The sequence below is a fragment of the Emydura macquarii genome, unplaced genomic scaffold, assembly GCF_026122565.2.
Source record: "Emydura macquarii macquarii isolate MOO-44397 ecotype Brisbane River unplaced genomic scaffold, CSIRO-AGI_Emac_v2 contig_1253, whole genome shotgun sequence".
NCBI lineage: Eukaryota > Metazoa > Chordata > Testudines > Chelidae > Emydura > Emydura macquarii.
The window spans coordinates 80,500,316-80,516,323 of NW_027131390.1; the positions used below are offsets into that span (position 1 = coordinate 80,500,316).

Consider the following 16,008-nt stretch of genomic DNA (forward strand, 5'->3'; position numbering starts at 1 on the left):
TCCTGTAGCCTAGCGGTTACAGCACTCTTCTGAGAGGCAAGAGACCCCTTTTTGCCCAGCCGGTACAGGGAGGAATTGAACCCTGGTCTCCTACATCCTGGGTGAGTGCTTTAACCACTGGGCTAAAAATTAAAAGGAAGGCATCCTATTTTCCTCATCTGGTGGCAATAGTGTTTCTTGCAAATAATACTTAGGTGTATGCTTCTAGGAGAGGACTTCTGGCTATGAATCCCAAGCAGAGATAGGTTCCTCTCTCCAGCCTAGATTTGGGTACCCAACTGTGTGTGAGGAATGGGGCTTCGTACACACCCCTCTCATTAGTATCTTCTTTTGGCTAGCTGACATGGCTTGCCCACTCAACATGCTGGCTTTGGTGAATCCCACTCCTAGGTGCCTATCTCTCCCCATTCATTATATAGAGAGCCCAGGTGCTGAACTCATACTTTGTGAAGTCCAGTGCCTTTTTTTCAAGGTATCTAAAAGTTGGGTGTTGTAATATTGAGTGTCACAATGCCCAAGTCCCTTTGTGAATCTAGCCCCCAGTGTGAAGCATCAGTTTTTCCTGAGTTGGGAAGATAGGCTAAAATGAGGTATAAGCATGGAGGCCTAATTCACAAATTAAAACAATGGATCTTAACCCAAGAAAAACAGGGATATAATAAAAATATTATAGTCCTGAACTATAGCTTTGCTGTCAGGTGTGCCTGTTACAATACTTTTATAAAGCTCCATATACATGGAACGGATTCTAGCATATCTTAGTTTAGAAATTTTGACAGAAACTCTCCCTCTTACTCAAAGGAAAAGATTTTTAAATGTGCTTTTGAAAATCTCACAAGGTACCTAAGTTAGGCACTTACCTGAATCTGTAGGTACCTAAATACCTTTAAAAATCTGGCCCCCATTCCTACTGTCTATTTCACCATAGCCCTGTTCAAGGAATAATGACTCCTGCTGTGCTAATCAGGGGCACCATGGAAACCAGGATGCTCAGAAAAAGTAAGGGTGGGTGAAGATGTTACTTAGCAACAAAAATCTTTAGGTTGGAGAGCTCTGTTCCAAATTGTGAAGGAAAATGACAGTCAAAATCAGAAAATGTAAAAACTCAAGGAGGGCAAGTGCAGTGACTGGTGATGGTAATGTGTTGGAAAGTAGTATCAAAGGAAATACTGAGGGGAATGAATATGAAATCTTAGGGAATATAGGAGCTTCTAAAGGGACCTGGAACAAATAGAAATAAAAAGGAAATGGTAAGAGACAACAATGAAACTAAATGGCACAGAGTGAAATGAAACCAGAATGGACGCATAAAGGGAAATAGAAAACAAACAGAATTGAAAGAGAAAATAAACAGAGGCCTATAAAGCAGAAGAGACAGTTTCTATGTAAACATCTAGTTACAGCACTACTTAAGAACATAAGAATGGCCATATTGAGTCAGACCAATGATTCATATAGCCCAGTATCATCTTCTGAAAGTAGCCAGCATCAGATAATTCAGAGGGAATTAACAGAACTGATCTATTATTGAGTGATCCATCCCCTGGTGTCTAATCCCAGCTTCTAGCAGTTAGAGGTTTAGGGACACTCAGAGCATGGGGTTGTGTCCCTGACCATCTTGGCTAATAGCCATTTATGAATTTATTTAATTCTTTTATGAACCTAATTATACTTTTGGCCATCACATCCCATGGCAATGAGTTCCACAGGTTAGTTGTGTGTTGTGTAAAAAAGTACTTTATCTTGTTTGCATTAAACCTGCTGCCTACCCAGTTCTATTGGGTTTTTTTATTATGTGAAAGGGTAAAAAATAACACTTCTCTATTGACTTTCTTCACACCATTCATGACTTTATAGACCTCTATCATATCCCCCCTTGGTTATCTCTTTTCTAAGATGAACAGCCCCGTCTTTTTAATCTCTCCTCATATGGAAGTTGTTCCATACTCCTAATAATTTTCGTTGCTCTTATCTGTACCATATCCAATTCTAATATATCTCTTTTGAGTTGGGGTAACCAGAACTGCACGCAGTATTCAAGGTGTATCATCAATTTATATAATGGCATTATGATATTTTCTATTTTATAATCTATCCCTTTCCTACTAGTTCCTAATATTCTGTTGGCTTGTGACGCTGCACATCGAGTAGATGTTTTCAAAAGACTGTCTGTGTTGACTCTAAGATCTCTTTCTTGAGTGATAACAGCTAAATTAGAATCCATCATTTTGTATGTATAGTTGGGATTATTTTTTCTACTGTGCATTACTTTGCACTTATCAACAATGAATTTCATGTGCCACTTAGACATGTTTTGAGTATTTAACACTTTGCATTTTTAGGGCCAAATCCAAAGCCCACTGAAATCTATGGAAAAATCCTATTGATATCAATTGGATTTGTATTAGGCCTATAGAATCTTTCATCAAAGGTTGCAAATGGTTCACAGCCACTAAAAAAGGCTTGGTCTATATTACAGATTTATGTTGGTATAACTGTCGCTCGTGTGTGGAAAACGGGCTTCTCTCATCAACATAGCTACTACCTCTCTGAGAGGTGACATACCCATGCTGACAAAAGCTCTCTCCCTGCTGTGCTGTATGAATAGACAAACCCTAAGATACACAGGTTCCTTGCAAAGCAGATAAGAACATTATAAGACAACTTTACAGAAGGGAAAAATAAACAGACAGACACAAAGGAGTGAAGTGACTTCACAGAAATGGATGTAATTTAGCAAGTTATCTATTTGGATATTTGGAAGCCTTAAATGCTGATTTGAGTGTGCAAATGTGGAAGTGGATACCTTAGCTCAGGCACCCCAATTTTGAAAGCTCCACCCACAGACTATACAGGTAATGGTGAGCTACAATGATGACACTAAAGATATGTCTACATCTTTGAATCTTTTGATTTGGGGGTATGATTCCATAACTACCTCTCACTGAGCTAGCACACTAAAAACAGACTGGTAGCCATGGCTGGAGGAGCTAGCCACGCCATGTACATACCCATCCGAGATACCAGGTACATACTCAAGGCACCTAGCTCCACCCGCCCTTTGAACCACCACAGCTACACTATTTGTAGTATGCTAGTTCAAACGGAGTTAGCAAGGCCATGTCTTCTCAAGCTTGGAATTACATCCCCAGCTTGAAGTGCAGACATACCCTAAAACAGGTTTGGCCAAACCTGAATGGTGCTGTGATCCCTTATGCCAGGTTGCAACATCCAGAGCAGGGAGTAAGAACTGACCCCACAGAAGTCACTGCTGTGGGAAGAGTACAGACTCACTTTTCAACTTCTCCACCCTCTGCCCCCAGGGCCTTCCCTCCACACCAGGCAGAGATTAGGGTTGTGCTACTAGAGTAGATAGCCAGTGTCCCCTCGACAGGGAGAGGAGAAGGATCCTCACCTATGATATCCTTGCCCCCTTTTCCCTCATCCCATACATTTGGATTCTAGGTGGGTCAAAGGTCAAAATGCACCTGGTGGGTTGCCTTAGTAAAAGGTTTGGGAACCACTGCCCTAAAATGAGGTCATCAGGTTGATGTGTGGATCGATTGTCTCCTGAAATACCTTATTAAAAACTATACTTCCTACCCAAGCTGCTGTTTTCTCTCCTTTGTAGACTTCTTTCCTCCTCCTCCCTCCCATTTTATTTCATTTTTTCCCTTACCCCACCTATCTCAAATAATCCAATGAAGCCTTGTGCACATTGGCAAATTTCAAAGCTGTAGTACTCCATCATCTCAATCTGAGATTCAATGTGACAGCTATTTTCATAGTACACTACGTACCAGTTTAGGATCAATCATATCTAAATAAAAATTGTAGGAGGAATTTAGGTACGAAATTCCTTTGTAGCATGGGGCATGAGTCACTTGCTGGTGGATTCTCTGTATCTTGAAGTCTTTAAACCATGACTTGAGGACTTCAATAATTCAGTCATAGGATGGGGTCTATTACACGAGTGAGTGGGTGAGGCTCTGCAGCCTGCGTGGTGCAGGAAGTCAGACTAGATGATCATATTGGTCCCTTCTGACCTTAAAATCTATGAGTCTAAAAGAGAAATGTTCCAAATTGAAATTTGGCCAGGACACTGGAATTACTAACATTTCTGCTTTTGTGAAATGTGTTGTGGGATCTTTAATGATTTTATGTGGGAGGACCTCTGGTCTTACAAGTCCTCTGAAAGGCTTGTAATTAAAAAGGACTGAAATTTTGTTTGTAATCATAATACATGAAAGTGCCAATACTAGGTTCTCAGATTTATTCTTTCTTGGATTAAATTCATCATACCTTTCCGCATCAGCGAAAAGAGTTTTCTTAAAAGCAATTTTGAATTTTTGTGATTGTTAGAACATTCATTAAAAATAAATGAACATTTTGAAGAACAAATTCTCAAGAAGCCCACTTTATGGAACCACCTGCACATACGTTTAAAGCCATCAATAAAAAATAGTCAGTTTAGATGAAGTAAAACATTTAGGGCCTGATCCATTCAAGGGATCTGGGTTAATTCCCTTGAAGGATCAGGCCCTAAATGTTTTGGCTGATCGTAACAAACTGACTACTCCTTAGTATTCCCCTAGCCATATGTATATGGAGAATGCTCACATGCAAAAGTGAGAAGGAATGTTTGTCACGGAAAAGTAATCTACACTTCGTGGCAGCAGCTCCTCTTCACTTTCATTTCTCTTCTAAATTTGATAGAAAAAAATCAAAAGCTTATTGTCCTTTCTCGAAACTGAGTATATTAGCAAGGAATCCTTTCAAACACCAAAAACATTTTTGGTAGAGAATCATGTTTAACTAATCTAATCAAGCCTCCAGCAGGCAGTTGCTTTCAGTTTTTTCTGACAGAAGAGCTGGATTATCTAGGCATGTGGTAGATTATGATTTTAATACCGGTCCTGTATAGGTAGTGCTACAGAAATGTATTGTCCAAGGAGAGTCAAGCTGTCTCCCATTTCTTTGCCCCTCTACTTCCACATTTAGTGTTGTCAACTCTTGTGATCTGATTGCAAGTCTTGTGATAGTTAATAGATTTTTTTTTTAATCTTCAGCAGCTGAAATCAAGAGATTGCACTATAGTTGCAAACTCAAGATATTTTTTTTTTTTAAATGCAAGATATTTGCATGTAATTGCTCTTGGTTGAAAATACACACACACACAATTGTTGAATTCAGTCTGTAGTTTCGGAGTGCTCCTGTATTCCTTCCTGACACTAAGTTGTCACATAGCAACATTAGTGAGTGATGCTTCCCACCATCTTTAGTTAGTTAAGAGACTCCATCCTATCCTGATGGATGATGACCTGGCCTCAGCTATACATGCGTTTGTGACCTGCTGTCTGGGGAAAAAGGCAATGCAATGTACCCAGTTGTGAAGCCTCTGGCCAGTACAGAATGTTACAGTACACCTCCTCAGCAACACTGGCTACTGGGAGCATGTCTAATATGTTTTCTGCTTTCTATTCTGGCTTCCCACTGAATCATAGAATCATAGAATCATAGAATATTAGAGTTGGAAGGGACCTCAGGAGGTCATCTAGTCCAACCCCCTGCTCAAAGCATCTCAAGGTGCTATATGGCCTGAGCCCAAGATATCCAAGAGATTGCTTAGACCTACAGGATGAAGACTGTAGCTGACAACTCTTTTTACCATAAGGTAAAGCTTGTCTGTCAGAACCCTCACTGGAGCTGTTCAGAGACTGCAGCACAAACTCCCACAGGAACAGAAGACTCTCACAAACCCCATCTCCTTCCACTCCCGGTGGAAGGCATGCTTCTTCTTCTATGCCTTCTCTAATACAGACACACAACAGCGTGCCTATTTCAAAAACCCAAAGATTTTCCAAAACAAAACACTCCACCCACATATTACTTCTCCCCCTGGAGAGAGGATGAGAGAGCAAACCAGAGAATATGACAGATGTTAATCATGTTGCTTAACGCAGAAGTGGAGGGACCTAGATACTATTGTGATGTGGATGGTCTAGGAACCTATACTGAAGGGTCTTCAGGGTTGTAAAGAAAAGCTTGAAAAGTGAAGAGTGTGGGGCCTAGTGGCTCAGAAAGCAGGAGGTAAATGTAACCCCCCCAGGATTTTGTTCGTTTTCAATGTTGGGGCTGGCAGTAGTGCACATATGGCTCCAATTTTTGCTTTTCTGGGGCTCCTCTACTTTTTCTGCCTTCTCTCTCCCGTTTCCCATCCTGCGCGCAAGAGATGGCTTCGGGCCGCCTCCGGCTCCGCTCCTGCGCTGGGCATCAGGCTGCGAGCTAACGCGGGGCGAGGTCGCTGCCGGACGCGGGAGGAGGGCTGGCTCAGCCCTTGGCGTTTGAAAACCGAGAACAGCCAGGCCCGGTAGGAATCGAAACCGAAAGCGGCCGGCTGGGGACGTTTAAAAGCGGCGCTCGCACGGCCGCTCCGCTCAGTTCGCAGAACCTCGGCGGCTCGGCTCCCCGGAGAGACGTGCCCAGGCCCCGAGAGAAGCGCAAAGGCCGAGGATTAGCTTCGCTTTTCCAGCAAGAGCCCGGGCGCAGGGGGAGAACCGCAGCCACCCGCCCCGTCCACGTGGTTAGGGCCTGAGCGCCGGAGAAGCGCAGGGAACCTCCCCGTCCCGGGCACTCTCCGGGCGCAGGGGGAGAAGCGCCTTGAGCCGACTGCACTGCCCAGTCCCGCCGCGGAGACGCCGGGGAGATGGCGGCCCCCTCCCGCGAGGAGCAGTTCCTCTATCTGATCTCCTGCTTCAGGCCCCGGCTCACGCAGGTCATTCGGGTGGCGCCGGTGCTGGACTGCCTGGAGACGCTGAGCCTGCCGGAGAAGGAGCGGCTCCGGGCGGTCGTTGCGCAGCAGGGCGAAGCGCAGGCGGCTCGGGAGCTGCTGGACGCCGTGGTGCGGGGCTCCCACCAGCAGGGCTGGGTCCAGCAGTTTGTCACCGCGCTGCAGCAGGGGGGCAGCGACGTGGCCGCCTCCTACGTGAACCCCAGCCTGAGCGAGCTGCCCTCCCCGGCGGAGGAGGCCGACAACGACCTCTGCGTGCACCTGGTGCAGCTGCTCTGCCGCACCCTGGTGGACAACCTGAGGACGCTGCAGGTCGCCAACAAGTGTCTTGAGAAGGGCCTCTTCCTGGAGGACGATCAGGAGCGGGTAGGTAGCGCTGCCGCCTCTCCACCCCCGGCGCTGGTGCATTTCCACTCCCCCTTTCTCCCTGAGAGCCGGAGCGGCAGCACGGGGTAGGGTCTCCCTGTCAAAGGAAAGCCGCGCAGGCCGAGCGAGCTCAAGCTGAAACTCATCCCAGGGGAGAAGCGCCGAATCTGGGAGTCTTTAGTCCTTGCCACAGATAATGCACAGGATCAGCAGATGAAACTGGCACACAACTAGGGCATGAGGCCTGCTACACTTTCCTCTTTGCTCTCTTTACTTTCCTCTCTCTCAACCGTCTCTCTTGAGCCTCTTTAACTCCCTGGTGCAGCACAGCTCTTCAGTATAGGCTGTTGCTAGCTGCATCTTCCCAGCTTGCAGTGTTGATGCTGAAAGTTTTCAAGTCCCTCTTGTAAATATCCTTGAACCTGAGCCTAGGTAGCCTGGTGGCCTTGAAGCATCTGCAAATTCTCTGTACAGGAGGTCCTCTGGAATGCATACATCCAGTGCAGATGACAAAGCCAACGGAGATGTCTGTGTTTGAATATAGTGATTAGACTTGGCAATTTTTTTTCAATTTCAGCTATTTTGGCGCGAACTTTGGTATCCCACTTGATACACTTGGTCAGGTGGTTGAATGTGATTCCTGCCTTTCATATGTGAGCATTAAGCTTGTCATCTCAGATAGCAGAACTTTTGTACAATTTCTACTGTGGTGCTAGTTATTAAAACTTCTGATACGGTCAACACAACTTGTGTCAGAATCCTTGCCTTCTTTAGGCCATTGGTTAGTCCAAATTCATCACAAGCTAGTGCAGAGCTTTTACAGAGTTGTTGGAGCTCCTCTTAGCCAGGTATAACAAGCACTGCATCATTAGCCAAAAGAAGTTTTCTTATCAGCAGGTGTTGATTTTGCTAGACACACAATGGTGAAAAGTTTTCCATCTGATCTTATATGGTAATGTACACCCTTGGTTTGCTAGATGAAAAAGCATGTCGAAGTAGCAGAGAGAAGAATATACCAAAGAATGGTGCCAGAACACATCCCTGTTTGACACCACTGTAGATTTCAAAGCTGTCAGAGTGATCAGCGTCATTGAACTGTAGTCTTCATGCGATCATGGAAGGATTGAATCAAATTGAGGATTGGGGGCAACCAGTTCTCTATAGCAATTGGAAAAGGCCCTTTCTGCTGACAAGGGCAAAAGCCTTTGTAAGATCTGTGAAGGTTACGCAGAGAAGTTTCCTAGTTCTTGAGACTTTTCTTGCAATTGCCTTCGTGTGAAGACCATTTTGATAGTTGAGTTCCATGCTGCATCAGCATTCAGCGGAGGTGCAATCAATGACATAACATCCCTGAGATTCATAGTGAGTTGAAGGTACCTTCCTTGGTCTTTGATGTTAATGTGCGGACAACAACTTTGTTTGGTATGATGGAATTTCTGTAGTGAAAGCCTTATTTTTCAGCTTACAAGTGGATGATCTGTTTCACAGTCTGCACTGTGAAAACTGTGAGTATGGAGAACATCTTGTTGGTGCTCTCTGTGGGTGACAATTACATCCAGTTGGTGCCAAAGCCCAGACCATGAGTCTTTACAGCAGTACAGCCACCTTGGAAGTAGGTGTTGGTAATGCACAGTCCTCAGTGGGTGCAGAACTCTGGTAGTGTTTGTCCAGTGTCGTTATTTTTCCCACTCTATATGGTGGCCAATGTATAGTGGCCACATCTCATGATCTCAGCTGACTCTAATGTTGAAGTCTCTCAGTAGATAGTTACTCACCTGGTGGTTGTTTACTAATGATACTGGCAAGTTGCTGATAGAACAAGTCCTTCTCTTCAGAAATAGAAGGAAGTGTTGGAGCATTGGGACGGGGTGTATAAACCCTGCACACGTGATGAAGGGGTTAAAGAGTTGCTGTGGAGAAGGCTGGCAATGTTGGCCCTGCCAATCATGTCAAGTGTGGAATAAGGACTTTGAAAAAACTTTAAAACAGGACGTTCCCAGCAGTTGCTACTTCCTGGGCAGCTCTGGGGGAGAGCAAATGGTGGCTTGCAGCGGAGATTCCTGGAAGCCTTCAGGGGAACTGCCCTTGGGAAGGTCAGTTATCAGCCTTCACTGTGTTTACAAGGAGTCAGCAACCCTGGTACACTGGCCAGGTGAGATAGTTCTGGGAAGGCCCAAGGCAAGCTGACTAGGTGGTTGCTGCTGCTGCTGCTGTTCTTACCTTTTTGTGGTTTAGAGAATCAGAGAATAGACAAATGGGTCTAGGGGAGTGTGAGCCAAAAGCCCCAGCCCCATCAATATAGTTGATAGCCTCATCAAAGACTATCTAACCCAGTTTGTGTTACAGGGACTCGTACTTAGGTAGATGAGGCAACATAAGAACTTTTCAGTGCCCATCCAGTAGGAGGTGCCCATCAGCAGCCTGAGAACTGTGACAGTCATATATACTGATGATGATGGCAAAGCTTATTCTTAGTTATATGATACAGTCTGATGCTGCAACGGATTCGACCATGCATGTTAATAAGTTTTTGACTGTAAAATGCATCCTGTGTTCATGGCAGTCTTGTTTGCTTTTTCCACGGCAAAGCTTGTAATGCATTTTGCATAGAGAAAGTGTGTTAGCTAGTTTTGTTTCAGAGAGAGTGTCTATGTCAATGTCAAGCTACTCCAGCTCTCTGGCAGTGATGGTGGACTTTCTAGGGTCATTGAACTCCCCTAGATCATTGTGCTTGCATTCCAACAAGCAAGTTTGAAGAGGGCAACCCTTGTACCCGAATTTCTAGAACACACCTAGGCAAGAAAAAAATAAGCATATGCTTGACTTTAAATGCATGCCTACGTCCCATGCTTAACTTTTAAGCATGTGCTTAAGTCCTATTGATTTAAATGAGATTTAAGCATGTTTAATTTTGAGCATGCTTTCCTGAATCAGAAACTTGGATTGTAAGTGCTTTGGGCTCTCATTCTTACTATGTGTTTGTACAGTGCCAAGCACAAGGGCCCTAAAAGTGCTACTGTAATACAAGTAATTAGTAATAGGTAAGATATAACTGACATGAGCAGGTATTTTTCCTCCTCTTAAAATAGATATGGCTGCTAGAACTGATCATATACCTACTTACATGTAAAATATTAAAAGAAACTAACTGTAGCCACACTGAAAACAAATGACTTCAGTAGCTTTTTTTTGGTATTACTTCAGTGCTAAGTGTGTAGTAGGAGACTAAAAGATCCTCCGTTGTCAAAGTTAATGTCCTTGGATATGTATGTGTTGCCTTCTATATATGTTGCCAATATTTGCTATGTTATTTCTACGAACTGCATCTGAGGCAGTGGGCTGAAGCCCACGAAAGCTTAAGCCTGCTGAAATTAAATTTTTTAGTCCTTTAAAGTGCTACAGAACTCTCGTTGTTTTTGCTGTATACAGACTAACATGGCTACCCCTCTGGAGTCCTTATCTATGTTATCATTACAGTGTAGGTGATTAAAAGTAAAATAATTTTAAAAATTTGGTTTAATATTACACAGCTTTTTTTTTCTTTTTCTTTTTTGGTACTCTAGCTTGGCCAATGAATACACTAATCCAGTGGTTCTCAAACAATGGCCTGTGGAGAACTGGCAGGTCGTGTGGACTTGGTGGCTCTTCCAAACATCCTGGTTCTTCACGGCAGAAAACTATATACCTGGAAACAAGGAGGGGCTTAGCTAGCTGTCTCTTCTAGAGTCTGTTACATAAGAAGAGGAGAGGAAATAGGAGCTGTTCTCAGAGATCATAGAAAGCATGTTCAGGAGTAAAGAGGATCAGGTAACGGGGAAGCATAGGCAGAGGGAGAGGAAGAGATGGGGATGGGGTGGTGGAGAAATATATGAAGGGAAACAGGAGAAGATAGGAATGGAACAGGTAAGGCTAAGGAAAGGAAATGAAAAGAGTAACATTAGATATTGTGATTAACTTTCTGAAAGAGGGCAAACCACCAACCAAGTTAAAATGCATACATTGTTCCATGTAAGCAATTGCTTTAGTTGCCATAGAGATATTATAGAACTGTAAATGGGAAGAGATGTGGCCCACCCAACTGTGAAAGAGGGGAGATGGTCCATGTGGTCCATCTCTCAATTAGGGTGTGTGTATGTGTGCGCATGCATGCCACAATATGTGGTCATGCCATGAGTTCAACCTGCAGCCAGCTACGCTCTGCAATTTCACTCCCTCCTTTTTTCACCTACCCTAAAATATACCCTGGGTCAGACTATTGCAAAGAAATCATTGTTTGATGCTGGACCTCACAAACTACAAGAGGTAGCAACAGATGATTCAGATCTTGAGTTGGATTTAAAGCTAAACTGGCTATATCCTATAGGGAGCAACACTGCATGTACATGAAGATAGACAAGATGACATCATGCAGTAAATCTCTCTTGATTAACAAATTACTGGCTCCCCTATTTTGTATTTTTATCTGTATCTGTGTGTATTCAAACTTCAGGGGGAAAAACAACTGGAATTCTGTACGTTGTCTTTACTGTGCCATAAAGGCTTTGAGGCTTTTCCAAAAAAAAAAAAAAAAAATTGTTCTGAGGTTTTCAATCTTACTTTGAGAATTTTGTTTTCCTTTTCAATTTTAACCAGATCGTGGCTAAAACTGAAAATTATGGGAATAAGGAAGGTGCAAGAGAGTTGCTAAGTAGAATAATAAAGAAGAAAGATTGGTTCTCTTCATTTTTGGCTGTCCTGCGTGAAACTGAACATGGAATCCTCGCAGATGAACTAAGTGGAAATACACAAGGTAATTACGTTATTTTACTAATTTAAATTATGACTTTTCATCAGCTTTGTTTTTGGTGTCTCTGCTGAGTCTTTGGGCCCAATTCCAGAATTGACTTCAGTGTGACTATTTACTTAAGGATTACTCATATAAGAGTGTTGGGATCAGGCTCTTCACTTCTTACTTAAGGGGCTTCTAAACACCATTACCAGACAAATGACAAATTTAATGAAGATTAACTACTTAAAAATATAATTCAATTGCTTATTTTCCAGCCCACTTTTATTAACTTTGTTTTGAATACAGTATTTTTAAAATCCATGTAATTTTCAGCACAAAGGCATTCTGAAAATTGTTTTTGATAAACTCAGAATTACAGTTTCAAGTTTCTTGCACAACAGAAAAGTTTGTCTTCCTAAGAACCCCAAGTTACAAATGCATGTACTCTTGAAGTCACTCTCAGAAGTTAAATATAATAACAAATAATTAATTCATTCATGTAAATGACAAAATTGAAAGGGCTTTAGTGTTTCAGCTGCTATCTAGTCATATTACGACAGAATGACTGTAATGTTTTAGCATCATCCTTTCCAGATTGCTGACCAGGATTCTGGAACAGCTGAAAAAGAAGCAGCAGCCCAGATGTCTGTTCCAGGATTTACATAATACCCAGCACATGCTGGTAAATTTTAGAAGTTTTTAGGGCTTTGAGACATTTAATACTAGATTTGTTAAGTCTTCTATTTGGCCAGAAGGGTCCTGTTTTTCATCAGTTTTCTGAACTATTCTCCCATGGCAGCTTCAGCTTACCAGTTTGAAGAGCTGAGGAGACACTGGCTCTAAGTGGTATGTCTGTATGTAGTTAGGGCTCCAGTAGGTGAGGCTATGTGCTATGATTAGAGTCTTTCAGGCCTCTAATTGGACATCTCCTTGCTAGTAGCAGGAAGCAACCAGATCCCTCTCTCAATCTAGGGCAAGCAGCAGCCGGTGTCAGGGACTAGCAACCCAACTCCAATCCTCCACCCATTGCAGGACACGGAGCAACCAGGGCAGAGCATCAACGAGTCAACCCAGGGAGATGCGAGAGTCAGCCAGCAGCATATTTGTTCCTGTGTTCCTAAAGTTCATTCCATGCAGCAGCTTTATCAGATTTAAGTTCTAGTCATCAGGACACTTGTTGTCGTTTATGTAAACAATGTAATGCATATTCCTCAAATGTGTAAATTAGGGCATTGAGTTATTTGGGTACAAACTCCAGCTTTCTGAACCTTCAACTTTAACACTGCTCTGTGCAGATCCTAGGCAGGGTAAAGGGTTCAATAAGGCTATTATTCAGTGCACTACTGAGGCCAGGTCTACACTACACACTTACTTTGGTGTAACATCATCACTCTGGGGGGGTGAAAAATCCACACCCCTGCGTGATGCGGTTAAACCGACCTTAACCCTTACCTCTCCTTGCCTCTGTGAAGGCAGTACTATGTCAGCAAGAGAGCTTCTCTCCCGTTGGCTTAGAGCTTCTTCGCCAGAAGCACTACAGAGGTGCAGCTGCATGGTGTGGTGACACTGAGGTAGTGTAGACCTACTTTGAGTCATAGTGCATTAATTCAGGAAGCTTCCAGTAACCTGGGCTAATGCAGTCCTCAAGAAGACATTACACAGACTAGCATGCAGCAAGTACATCATGTTATCACCAAAAAATTTTTTTTTTCCATGTCAGGAATGTTGTATTCATGTAGGATATGTTGAAAGTGTAAGATGGGCCGCCTGAGGGGACTGGCCTGCCCACATTTTGTATGTCTTCACAATTGTAAGAACAGCCAACTCTCTAAAAGGCCTTCCATATTTGGTGTGTAGTCAAGAACATTGTAAGAAAAAGAGAGGTGATAAATTTTGTATCTCTGCTTTCTGATCCCAAATCAATTGTTAATGGAAAATGGCTTCTTGAAGTTGTATGCAGAAATGGACAAGGTTTGAAAAAAAACCTCTCCAAATAAGAGAAACTTTATTCATATTTTTAAATTTTTAAATTTTGTTTTTAAAAAATGGTCTTGTCTTTTAAGGTTATTCAGTTACTAACATGGAAAATCCTGGAGTACAGTTTTCTCCAGTGTTTCTATGTAAATGACTTGTATGTAATTTATCAAACTGCTTTGTTGTTTTATGCATCCAATGTACCCACACTGAAAACTGAAAGTGCCACAAGAGATGAATCTAAAATAGAGATGGTCTTTGCATTGAAAAAGAGGGCAGAACAATGACAGAACATTATTACGCCAAACCCTATTTTTTGTTTTCTGGATTTATGAACCCACATTATAACACAGGATGAATCCTGCTCACCTTTATGTCCATGCGGCCCCATTGACTTCAGCAAAGATTTACAAGTGTAATGGAAAGCAGAATCTGGCCCATTATTTTATTTTCAGACCATAATAGATCAAATATCTCCTTCTTCTGAAAAGGTAATCTAAATCCTATATTTGGACCTTCAAATCAAGACTTTGACATGTAAAAAGGACATTTATGCCCCTGTGTGGTGACTCGTGCAAATATGAGATTAGACTTACTGTATAATTGCCTGCATTTGGAGACTAAGCTCCACGTTTAAATGAAAACAGCTTGTTTTGTAAGTTCAAGTTGTATTACTTTTCTAGAAAAAGAAAATAAAGAAAATGGGACCAAGCATCCAGCTACTACAGATGAGGAAATGGACTCTGAAGAGCCGTTGGCTTCTGAAGAAGGGAAGGGGCTGAAACAGAGAGATGAAATGAATGATAGTCTGGCCAGTGGGAGCATTATATTAGAAACATCTTTTGAAGACACTTCTGTAGTTTCAGGTAATCTAATAATTGGTACTTTGTTTTACATTTCGCATAACTTGACAAGAGTTCAGGTGAAACCAAGATCTGTAAAATATCAGAAATAGATTTGTTTCCAGTGAGCTCCCTGGAGGCTAGAAATTTCAATTTACTGGATATATGCTATTATCAATGGTAAGCACATAAGTGAAAAGGAGAAAGTATTCTCTGTTAGAAGTGGTAAATTCCCACCCTACACCATATTTACAGTAACCATGCTTATAAACAAGTGCTTATCCACTTTGGGCCAAATTTTGCAGCTTTTATTCAGTACTTAAGTAAAACTGTCACTCAAATTCAATGAGATGCAGCAAGATAAGGAATGACTAAATACTGCCACTCTTGAACTGATTAAATAAACACAACTAGGGAAAAATCTCCCCCCAGGGTAGCAGTAGGGGGTCCAGGAACCTTCTTGCTGGCACAGAACAGAATGGCTCAGGGCGACCTGTGTCAAGGCAGTCTGTAGCACTCCTACCTACTGTTCCCATAGAGCAGGGATCACCCACATGGAATCAGATGCAGGTTTATAGTGAACGTACAGGATTTGCTACTTTAGCATGGCCTTCGTGATCTGCTCACATTTGATAAAAAGAGCATCAGTAATTGTCTTCCTCCTGTGTGTTATAAATACAATGTTTTAAAATGATTCGAAAACCAATTTTAAGATGTGGTTTGAATAAATGTATAATTCTCATGTAGGTTCAATAGTTATCACAGATTTCAGATTAAATCAGCCCAGATCTACATTATAAAAAGTTTGCTTGTATAGTTATACTACTATAGCTATACTGGCAAACCCTGTAGATGCAGCTTATAGTGGCAAAAGCACTTTTATGCTGTGTCTACATTAGGGTTTTTGTCAGTAATTGTCTAACAAGTGAAAAATGTTTATTTTACACCAAAAACAACATAATCACATTTAACTTACTAAATCATGGAAAACCCCAGAATCTGAAATAGCGGTTTTAATTACTCATATTTCCATTGTTTGTGTGAATTCACTTTTGAAAAATGTGCCTTGAACCATAAATAGCAGGAATACAGACCCATATGAGATCCACTGAGTCAAATGTATGCTTGTGAGCTAAGAAGACTGTCACATCTGCTACAGGTTCAGATGGAGTCCCAGTTGATAGTAGTGATAATGGTCAAGATAAGACCTGCCTGCCTTGCTCATATATGAGCTGACACAATCAGTGATTTTTTTTTTAATGGATCTC

At 42.2% G+C, this 16,008-nt stretch overlaps 1 protein-coding gene across 2 annotated transcripts in view; it reads left to right on the plus strand.

The window, feature by feature from the left end:
- The first annotated feature begins 6,025 nt into the window (after nt 1–6,025).
- Nucleotides 6,026–16,008, plus strand: part of IFIH1 (interferon induced with helicase C domain 1) — a 43,052-nt gene continuing 33,069 nt past the window's right edge. The window contains exons 1-4 of one of the 2 annotated variants that reach the window (XM_067549356.1): nt 8,415–8,518; nt 10,720–10,963; nt 11,789–11,945; nt 14,582–14,764. In XM_067549356.1, coding sequence (XP_067405457.1) covers nt 10,940–10,963; nt 11,789–11,945; nt 14,582–14,764 — 364 coding nt within the window. In that variant the 5' untranslated portion in view covers nt 8,415–8,518; nt 10,720–10,939. Of the gene's footprint in view, nt 7,157–8,414; nt 8,519–10,719; nt 10,964–11,788; nt 11,946–14,581; nt 14,765–16,008 lie in introns of those variants that run through there. The other variant, XM_067549355.1, reaches the window with a different exon arrangement.